The sequence below is a fragment of the Canis aureus genome, chromosome X (assembly GCF_053574225.1).
Source record: "Canis aureus isolate CA01 chromosome X, VMU_Caureus_v.1.0, whole genome shotgun sequence".
Taxonomy (NCBI): domain Eukaryota; kingdom Metazoa; phylum Chordata; class Mammalia; order Carnivora; family Canidae; genus Canis; species Canis aureus.
The window spans coordinates 43,585,630-43,596,240 of NC_135649.1; the positions used below are offsets into that span (position 1 = coordinate 43,585,630).

A 10,611-nucleotide genomic window follows, 5' to 3' on the forward strand; every position below is an offset into this window, starting at 1 on the left:
GCTGGAGGGAAGGAGGAAGATCTTTGCTGAGGTGAGCCCAGAACCTGTTCTGGGCCTTTCCACCTGCCACTGTAGGTCCCCTTTCCAATGGCCTAGCCTCTCGCTGTTTCCTGAACAGCTCCCTCCTCCCACCAGCCCCCAGGGATGGTATACAGGGCTGTGCCCAAGGGGCACAGAGACCACCTGAGTTCAAGTCCCAGCCTTGTCACTATTAGCTCCGTGACCTTGGGCAAGTATGTTAGTCTCATCTATAAAACAAGGCTTGTAATAGTGTGTCTTCCTCCTTCGGGTTGTTTGTGAGGCAAATTAATCCATGCGAAATGCTTAGGACAGTGCCTGGTACATAAATGTTTAACAAATGTTCTCTCCTATTACTCTCCGCTCCTAGGCCAGCATCTCAGTTCCCATTCTCTCTGCCCACTTATGCCCAGCCCCACTTGATGAGCCCCTCCTCTGAGAGGTCTCCCCAGCATCACCTGCTCTCCTGACCTCTGTTTCGCTCTCCGGGGAGACTAGACCCACAACAAGGACTGTGACATGAGCAGCACTAAGTGAATCACAGAACAACATGCCAGCCCCCTTGGTGCCAATCTCCTGACCGGTGACCCACAGCAAGAAATATATTTTGTGGCACAGCATAGTCTGTGCATTTGTGCACATTCAACCTCCATCTCCATCTAGGTATGACCAGAGCAGAAATCTCACAGAATGACATCCATCCTCGCTGGGTGTGATCCACTCTTCCGTTTGCCCGTTTGTTCCTTTGGCTAAAGGCCAGTCCGACACAGGGTGGGATTAAGACCTCCAGAGGCCCTCAACCCTGAAAGGATTAGGGGTGAAAGGCCACAGCTTGTTTATGGAGAGGAGGTGAGGTCAAGGGGAGCTGCAGGGGAGGGTGCATGAAAGCCACTGGAGGCTGGAGCTGGGAGGAGCAGGCCAGGCCTAGGCAGTCACGGGAATGGGGCTGGACATTTCCTCTAGGCAACTGGGGATAACTGGAGATTTTCCAGTGCAGGAGGGCTGTACTCAGATCCGTGTTCTAGAAAGATCCCTGGGATGGCTGTGGGGAGGGTGGGTTGGAAGGGCCAAGTCAAGGATGGGGCAACCTCCCTGGAAGCTGTTCCTGGCGTCCAGGTGAGAGAGAATGAATGAGGCCACAGTCAAAGGGACAATGGGGTGAGTGAGGAGTGTGGAAGAGATAGGTGCGAGAAGTGGCTGATGCTTTAGCTTGACTGACTTGGGTCCCATATGATGCTGCTTCCTGAGGTAGGTACAGAGGAGGTTCAGTTTGTAATGGGGGGGGGGACAGGGGGGAGAGGAAGTAAGCATTCTCAAATTTGGATTCATCCAACAAACATTAACAGGACTGACACAGATAAACTAACATTTGAGTTTGGAAAGGTAAACTCACAGAGCATTAAAAGGGAAAAAATAGGGGATCCCTGGGTGGCTCAGTGGTTTGGCAGCTGCCTTTGGCCCAGGGTGCGATCCTGGAGTCCCGGGATCGAGTCCCGAGTTGGGCTCCCAGCGTGGAGCCTGCTTCTCCCTCTGCCTGTGTCTCTGCCTCTCTCTCTCTATCATAAAAAATTAAATAAATAAATCTTTTTTTCTAAAAAAAAAGGGAAAAAATAAAAGCCTAGCACCCACCATTGCAATCATTTCAAAAAAGAAAGAATATCTTGCTCCACCCAAATAGGAAGGGCATAACCTCATAATAAAGGACAGTCCTTTCTATGAGTGAATACATTTAGACTGGAAAACCTCTACTTTGGGATGTTCTCCCCATTTTGCTGTGCCCCGTTGAAAACATGGCTGTGTATCAGCCTAATTTGGGGACTGTGAGAGCCACAGGTGAGGGGGGAATGGGCAGAGGAAGAGAGGTGGGCGACAGAACACAGGGAGGGGTTCCAGAAGTAGGAGGAAAATGAGAGAATAATCATGGGGGCCAAGAGATGAAGGAGGGCTTAAGGAAAGAGGGCTTGGCCAATGGTATCTTTGGCCACCCAAGAGTTCAAAGGGATTTGGCAGTTAGGTTATTGGTGACCTTTGGTGGTGCTCATTCACTAGGAGGATGGGGTGGGGGCCAACCTGCAGGAGGGCTGAGGTACTTGAGGGTGATGGAAAGATAAGAGAGTGGGAGGGAGGAAGAGAGGGAGGGGAGAGAGAGAGAGAGAGAGCGAGCATGTTAGGGGAATGAGAGAACACATCTGAGGAGAGAAAAGCTGTATTTCTTGGCATCAAGGAGACCGCCATTTTACATTGGGAAGGGAGAGAGCTAGAATAAAGAAACTGGCCTTTCCTGAAGAGAAGGGGCATGATGATGTCTGGAGGAAGGGCCCAGAGAGGAGAAGGAGGGTGGATGAGGCCAAGGCCCAGATAAAGGGATTAGCCTTTAACGAGAGGGGCACCTTGTCCCCTGAGAAGGGAGGGCTGGGGGAGGAAGGAAGTTGGAGCTGCAGGCCAATTTTTTGGGGGTGGGGCAGGGCACTGAGGTAATTCATGCTTGAAGGCCTCTGTTTTCTCAGGGAAGTAGGAGGGAGGGGTGGAGCAGGAACATGGTAGGGAGCTGAAGGAAGTTTGGAATGTGGCCCAGGGAAATGTGGAGGCCAGACTTAGAGCATGACCAGGGAACACGCTCAGGGGTCTTGGGGCCCAGCTGAGGCTGTTGGAGTCATCTTGCCCTGCGTAGGTTTTGTCTGCCTCCCTAGGCTGTAAGCACCCTAAGGCAGTGTCCTCAGCACTTTCCTCTTTCTAGTCCATTCCCATGCCAGGCAATGCCCAGCCCAGTGGTGTGTAGCACAAAGGAGGGGCCCAGTCCTCTCAGGAGGGCCTGGCAGAGCCACCAAGGGCAAAACCCAGATACTATGGGGCTGTCAGGGGAAACAGAGGCAGGGCCGTAATCACCCCGAAGAGAAGCCATTCGTTTGGCTGTTCCACACCTTTCCTTGCTACACTGCTGGCCATCTTACTCCTGTTCTGTGCCAAATGGAAGGGCACACAGCCAGGCTCCCACTTTTGTCCAGCGACACTTGCAGGCCTTAAATCCTTCAGCAAGAGGGGCCGGGGCATTGTCTCCCATTGACTGCTTGAGGCGGGTGGCAATTCTCAGGAGGTAGCAGGGCAGAGAGCAGTTGTGTGGGGAGACCAAACAGCCATGCAGATGGGCCTAAAGGGCAGCTGGGCTCCAGAAGAGCATGCTAGAAGCTGGCCTGAGGGGAACCCTGAAGCCCGCTTAGGAGAGCAAAGGGGCCAGACAGCCCCAGTGGTGAAGGATTGTGACCCAATGAACACAGGTTCAAGGCCAGAGGTGGCATGACGGGTGGCCTGGCCAAGTCCGGTTGGGCTTGAACTCCTGAGATCAGGAGTTAATGTCTCCCTCTTCCCCCTTTCCCTCTTCCCTCCTGCCTGTTTTCAGAGGCCCTGGCCACCTGGAGGTCAAAAAGATCCCAGGGAATGCTAATAGGTTTGCTTCTTTCTCCTCGCAGGCCCCAGGCCTGCCAGCTCTTGTTTCCACCTGGTGTCTCCCCTCAGCCTCATTCCTCTTCTGGGCCAGTGAAGCAGTTCCAGCAAACCCTCAACTTCTGGAAGTGAATTTAGCCAGGACCCTGCCAGACTGAGAGAGATTCGGGCTCCCCAGCAGCCCTCCTTCTCCCCTCTCTGGGGACCCGGGATCCAGAGAGCTTGCCTCGGAGCAGTCTGGGGCAGCGCATGCCACTGCCCTCATTTCAACACATATAATAAACCTCTGTTTATTGAGGGCTGGTATGGTGCCAGGCCCTTGGGTTAGGTGGCGGCTGGGCTGCTAGAAAGTTTTCCTTTGATGGAGCCAAGATGTGTCTCCCTGTAGCTCCCACGGAGCAAGTGTCATCCCCCATCGGCAACCCCCAACCCCGACAGAGTCCTCTCTCCTCTGCAACTAAGCATTTCTTTCTTTCCTTTTACCTTCCACGTGTCCTTATTTTCTATCGCCCAAAGAATATCGGGTCTCGTAGCATTTTCAAGGACGTTCAGAAAAGCACGAAGAAGGAAATAAAAAATCTCCCACAGTCTTGGCTCTCTCCCGCTTGTTTTCTTTCCCCACTCTTCCACCAAGCCAGTTGGAATATGAAATTGTCTCACCGTCCCAGCCCAAGTGAGGCATGTGTTTTACCTGGTTTCTGATTTTTCCTTTGCTATCAAGCACATGGTGGGGCTGGAATTTGAAGTGGGGTGGGAGCCGGGGGTCAGGGGAACAGAGGAAAGAGGAGTTGTTCATACAATTTTGGGATCTGATTTTCTTTCCCACTTTCGGTGTTGATGCTGAGGCTTCCAGAGCATGATCGTCAGTGCCTGCTTAGTATTCAAGGGCAGAGACTCACCTTGCTGAATGTAGCTGGTTTCCCATTATTGGACATTGGATTTGTTTCAGATTTTGGACAATCACAAACCCTGATGGGGATGAATGCTGAGCCCCCAGAGGAATATTTTTGGGACTTCTAAAGCACAAGGAGGCTGCTGGCAGTTGTAACTGGAAGCTTTTTGGCAAAGGTCCAGAAGACTGGCTAAGGCCAAGGACTGTGCTGGAGCGGCTGGGCTGCCCACCCCCACCCCCAGCCCTGGGGTCAGTACCCATGTACCCAGTACCTGTCACAGAGTGTTCAGGCTGGCAGGCCCCTTGAGGCCACTGGCCCTGCACCCTGCACCCTCCTCTCACACGTGAGGGAACAGAGGCCTTGGGGCCAGGGATGGTTCTTCAGCAGTTTAGCAGCCAGGCAGAGACCTGCTTCCCCGCCACCACCCCCCTCCCCACCCCAGCTCCTGGACTGGGGAGTAGGAGGGGGTGCTGAGCTCTGCAGTTTGGAATCTGACCTGGGAGCCCTGAAATGCTGCCCATGCTTCTTTACCAGACCACTTACTGCTGAGGCCGGAGAGGAGACTCAGGCACTTGAGGGTCACCCCACAGGCAGCTGGACCTGCTACACCCAGAACCTCCTTTTTTCCTGACCCAGGTGGTACTTAATGGCAGTGCCACCTAATATCAGGGCCACCTGGCAAATCTCTTGGGGGTTTGAGCCCAAATAACGTGTGGGTCCCTCACTCGCCTTAGCTGGGTCAGCTATCCCTTTTCTACTGGGAACTGGCTTTGCCAAAGGCCTGTCTTTCCAGCGCTCTATGCCGGACAGCTTTCCGTGGTTTGCGGTACTAATGAGCTTCCTTCTTTTACCCCCTGCCCCAGCCAGCCTTGCTACTGCCTGGGGAATTTGCACAAATGGTGTATGATTTGCCCCTTCTGTGTTTTCCTTTCTGACTTGGAGGTAAAGAAAACCCTTCACCCCCCACTGACTCTCTGTTTATTCAACTGGGAGAGCTTTCACACCCAGAGACCCAGGCTTCCCCTCCCAGAGCTCCCTGTTCTAAATCCTCACCCCTCCTCCCAGGTCCCCTCCAGCCCCAAGCTGCCCTGAATAATTTATGAGGCCAGGCAAGCCTTATAAAAGGGTCTCCCAGGAAAGGCCAAAAGAATGCAGGAGGTTCTGAGAAATAAGAGCCCCTATGACCTGCCTGGCCTCGACCCCCTAAGGATGGACCCTTCCATTCCCTCGGCTGCTGCCCCTGGCCTATTAAGTCCACCACTGCTTGTCTCCTCTGGACAACAAGTAGGTGGCAGTGACAGGTAAGCAGACCTTGGCCCTTGGCGACAAGGACTCAGGTTTGGTGGGGTCCTGGGAGAGGAAGGAAAATGAAATGTCCAGGGTGCCCCTGCTCTCTGTGGAGGGGTAGGACAAGGCCTCACAGCCCTCAGAGCCCCTTCTGCATCTCAGGCTGGAGTGTCTCAACTGGCTTCACACCTCATTCATCCCTCTGGGTGGCAGGAGGAGACTCGGGGACAGTGGGCATTGGCAAAGCTGAAAGCCGAGCAGCCAGGGCCTCATGGGCCAAGTTGCTCACTGAGTCCACTGAGGAGCACGGGAGAGGCTGCCATGGAGCCTGGCTTTAATATGACCTATGCTGAAGAGGGAGTAAAAGAGGGCCAAAGTCCTAAGAAGCCTCTGACCAGGGGCCCTTCTCTTTCCTGACCACACCATAAAATCTCCATATTTTTTTCCTGGACCTCTGGAAGTCTAGTGGGGAAGCAGTGGGCCCAGAAATATTTCAGGCCCCTTTCCCCAGCCCCGGAAGATGGCAGGACTCTAAGCTCTCCTTCTTGGCGTAGTCAGGGGCAAGATATTTTCCACCCAACCCCCATTTCTTCCTCCAGATGTGTAACATTCAGCAAACCTTTAGCAAGATGCCTACTGTGTGCCAGGCACTGCACTGGGGTGTTGGGGATTCAGATATGGTCAAACCTAAACTGGTCCCTAAGAAGCTCAAAGGCAAGCAGATAATTACAAAACAGCATGACAAGAGCAACAATCACATTGTTCAGGTGGGGACGAGAGGGCAGGGGCCTCATGACAAGCTTCCTGGACTAGACAGCATCCGAGCCAAGTGTTCCGGAGGCCTCTTTTGTTATCTCAAGGAGTCCAGGTTCCAGTCTCCTTCTTCCATAGATTGATCTCTTTGTCCTAGAGGAGCGTGTCTTTGGAGGCCCTGGCTGTCCTCTGCAAGGGACCTACCACAGTGGTGGGGGAAGAAAGGCATCGAGGCGGTGAGTCTGAGCCCCCGATACATGCGGTCACATGCATAGGTGGCCACAGGCATTCACGTTGACCCAGAAGGTCCGTTTCCAGAGAGCCCCAGCCCTTGGTCCAGGGCTGCAGACATGGCAAAGTATCTCTAATGCCTTGCTCACATTTGATTCTTCAACAGCTCTGAGAGGAGGGCAACCCTGAGATTTCTGTGGCAATCCTTAAGATGGAGAGACGGGTGCCCAGAGTAGTGAGGGATTTGGGCTGGCCCTGCCACTGGCCTGTGAGAGAGCTGGTGCTAGAATCCTGGTCTCCTGGCACCTAGCCCCAGTGCTCTTCCAGCCCGCCCTTACCTCCCCCCCTCCCACCCCCGCCAATGAATCTTGGCTGCTTGGTGGAACTCTGTCTCTTGGACAGTCTCCAAACAGGTGTTAGAACAGGGGCAGCAAAGCGAACAACCCCCAGGACTCCATGCACTTGCTTTACAGCCAGAACCAGGACAGAGCCCCTTGCTGAGGGGGCGGGTAGGGGCTGCCCCCGGGATGCCTAAAGTTTCTTCTAGATCATCTTACGTAGGTTTATGACCCCTGATACAGAGGAGGCAGTTGTCTGGCCATGTACTTTGAACCACATGCTAGCTTTTGCTTTGGACAGGCCACTGGTGGGGCGACAGGTGCCAAAGTCATAAAGGCTGCCTCCGAGTTCCATCACCCTGTCAGGTAAGTCTGGCGCGCCGAGCTCAGAACTTGCTGTAGACCCACTCGCGCTTCAAATCGGTACAACAGCCTTGTGAAGCAGGAGGAGGAGAGAGGCAGTGCCAGGATCCCTTTTTCATACATTAGGAAACTGAAGCCCAGGGTGGTTAAGGGAACTGGCCAAGGTTGCCTTACCTGAAGTCAATGCCGATGACCCCTAAGAATGAGCCCCTTTGGGCGAGGTCAGTGAAGGAAGCCTTAGTGGGACACCGAGGACGCAGGGATAGATCATTCTTGGCTAGAAGACTTCTGAAGTGGGGGGGTGGGGGTGGGATCAGTGTCAGAGCTGACAGATGCCGGGGCAGGGCCTCCCCACAGCCATCAGCCCACCAGACATTACCTTCCAGCCTGCATCCCTTTTTTAACAATCTAGAGAGTTCTGTTACAATGTGTATGCACTTCCTCCTTTTCCCTTTCACCTCATTCTGTAGGCAGGAGAAGAAGTTTAGGGGTTGACTTCTTTCTTGGTCTTACTTGCCTCTCTGCAACAGACGGGACCCCGTCTAAGTTAGGGGCTATATTTCTTGTCTGTCCACAGGCTCTTCTGGCCTAAATCCCGCTCCTTTGACTACCTGTACAGTGATGGGGAGATTTTACTGCAGAACTTCCCTATCCAGGCAACGATCAACCTATATGAGGACTCAGATGACGAAGAGGAGGAAGAAGAAGAAGAAAAGGAGAGAGAAGAAGAGAAGAAATTGGAGACAGATGAAAGGGGGCTGGGAGAGCATGTGAGGGGACCAGGGTCAGCACCACCCAGGGCCATAGCTCATCCTCTTTCCCCACTCGTGACAGGCCCAAACTGAACCGGTCAGAGTCTGATTGGGGTTCAGTATGACTGGCAAGGCTCTAGAGCAGCAATTAGCCAGGAATCTCCAGATATAGCCCTCTAGACTGTAAGTTGGGTCCTTGAGTCACCAGCATACCCTGGCCATATTCAGTTGGCCTGTGGGCCCAGGCCTCTGGCATCTCATTGTCTGTGTTTCTGTCATGTTGACAGTGTAAGGGTCCAAGAAGCTCTAGGGGAAGACCTGCTTTCTGAAGTTCCCAGGGAGCAGATCAAGACAGTGCATCCCCATGCAGAGAGGAACACCTACTCTTCAGGGGTCTTTGACTTCCTGGCATTCCAGCTGGCCCTATAGTCTGTCTCCCCATAGAAAGCCTGACTTCTGGCTTCTCCTCCAGGGATTCCAACCTCAGATCCAAGCAAAGTTAGGACACCTCATTGATGGGCCTTGCAGGAGAGGAAGGGGGCATCTAGAAAATCTGCTTGCTTTGGGGACCTCCCTCCATTTTGCCTGCTATCCACTGGGGTCTGTATATTGGTATGAATTGAATCAGGAGAAAAATAAACTAGACAATGTGTGCCCTTTTCCTGGAACTGTGCTGATTTCTTAACTGAACTCTGCCCATGTTGTGAAGCCACAGGCAGAGGGTCAGAGACCAGCTCAAGGCCAATTTGTTGCCCTACCCGAGGTCAGTTGACAGATTCTACTCCATGGGGCTATAGGGCCAGAGACTGACCCAGCATGCGGGACAGACTTTCTCTGTCAACTTGTGAAATCAGTCAGGCTTGATTAAACTTGATTAAAGACAGCTTAGGAAGGGAGCAAAATGGCCCCCCAAAAGCAGCTTGAAAATTGGGAATATGGCGGGGGGGATTTAGTGAGAAGTACAGCCTCAATTGAGCTTTGGAGATGAGTATATGCAGGTGGGGAGGAGGCTAGGAGGGCTCACTAAGTCCTGTCAACTTTATCTACTTGATTCCCTTCGTATCTATCACTGCTCAGGTCCTCATGCCTTTCCTGCCCCAAATACCCTAACTAATGTTCTTGCCTCCAGCAAGCCCCTTTGCAATTTTGCCTCCCCACTGGCCATCAGATAAGACCACATCGTGCCCCTGCTGAAAACCCTCCTCTGGCTCTTCACTGCCTCACCAACAATCGGACTTACCTCTTTTTTTCTTTTGGCTCGCAGACCCTCTTGAGACTCAATGGCTTCTGCCTTCATAGGTTCACAAATTAAGTTCTTTGTGTGATATTCTAGGCTGTTCAATCGCCTGGTTCTTCCTGTCTCTTCAAACTCATCTCTCTTGGCAGTTGAAGCCCATGCCGTCTGGCCTTGAATGTGTCGAGGCTTGATGGATTTTTAAGCCTCTGTCTGGAATGCCTTACCACCTTTGGATGTCTGGGCAGCTCCCATTCATCCAATAGGACTCGCTCAGACACCATTCCTGAGAGAAGCCTCTGCAGACCTTCAGGTCCAGGTTGGGTACCCCCATCTATTCAGTACCTCCTCTACCATAGCACCTGCCTCTCTCCCTAGGCAGCAAGATAGCTAGGTAGGATATCCCCATGTGACTTTATTACAGAGCACGCTGCCTGATACCAAGCACGTGCCCAGCAAGTGTTGAAGAGAAAAGATCCTCAGGTCTTCTTAACTGCCTCTGCTCCTCCACTTGCTGGCTTCCTGTATCTTTGCGTAGCTACCAACAGGACAGGGGGGCGTCATCTGATTGAGGAATAAAATGCTGGCCATTTCTTTCTCTTCCTTCAACTTGAGCTGGGTTGTTTCAGTGCTGATTGAGATAGGCTGCTTCAGTGATGAGCTCTCCCTGGGCAGCAGCTGCATTTGACCAACTGAAGCAGACCACCAAACTCACACACACTGGTGCCATCTATTGGTCAGAATTTAACTTCGGTCCTTAATTCAGGCCACCCAACAGCTGACCTTTGACCACTGTAATTCCTGTAGTCCATTCTGTTTCTGCTTGTAAGTAAAGCGGACTCAACCTTGTGCTGGCTGTATGACCTTGGGCAAGTTAGTTATCCACTCAGAGACCAGTCTCCTCATCAGTCAAATGGAGAAAATAATACTTCTTCTCAGGGTGGTTGTGAGGAATTCCATGAGATAACTTATGTAAAGTGCTTAGCAAAGTCCCTGGCACATCCTAAAAGCGCTCGGTAAACGGTAGTAGTCATCGCAATTGTAGTTTTAGTAGTGGTTATTATTAATTTTATAACAGACATGAGCTTATCTGTAGAGTCAGCTAATGACTGGTTTACTCGACTAATGACTGATTTATCTGGATCCACCCAATCTCCCTGGCACCATTTGGTTTGGCAGTTGAAGAATCTTTGTCGTGTCTGTCTCCCATTAAAAGAAAAAAAAAAGCCAACAGAGGTCACATATGGCTTCCCAGGCCACTCTCCACGGGTTTCTTTTTCCTAAGACAGAGGCTTCAAAAC

The 10,611-nt window shown here is 52.3% G+C and overlaps 2 protein-coding genes across 4 annotated transcripts in view; one reads left to right on the plus strand and one right to left on the minus strand.

Annotated features, from left to right (window-relative positions):
* The window catches only part of CLDN2 (claudin 2), a 29,673-nt gene extending 20,206 nt beyond the window's left edge, over positions 1 to 9,467 (minus strand). Inside the window, exon 1 of the mRNA XM_077890180.1 lies at positions 9,317 to 9,467. The gene's annotated coding sequence lies outside the window, so the exon portion shown is untranslated. The remainder of the gene's footprint in view (positions 1 to 9,316) is intronic.
* RIPPLY1 (ripply transcriptional repressor 1) lies at positions 944 to 8,744 on the plus strand. 3 transcript variants are annotated; one of them, XM_077890182.1, is made up of 4 exons: positions 944 to 1,134; positions 6,550 to 6,628; positions 7,263 to 7,327; positions 7,902 to 8,744. In XM_077890182.1, the coding sequence occupies exons 1-4, from the start codon at positions 959 to 961 to the stop codon at positions 8,167 to 8,169; spliced, it is 588 nt and encodes a 195-aa protein (XP_077746308.1). In that variant the 5' UTR covers positions 944 to 958; the 3' UTR covers positions 8,170 to 8,744. The 3 variants fall into 3 exon arrangements, with proteins under 3 accessions (XP_077746308.1, XP_077746307.1, XP_077746309.1); XM_077890181.1 differs by lacking the exon at positions 944 to 1,134 and adding an exon at positions 4,748 to 5,636 and having other exon boundaries at positions 6,552 to 6,628; positions 7,205 to 7,327; XM_077890183.1 differs by lacking the exon at positions 944 to 1,134 and adding an exon at positions 4,897 to 5,653.
* Positions 9,468 to 10,611: the final 1,144 nt, after the last annotated feature.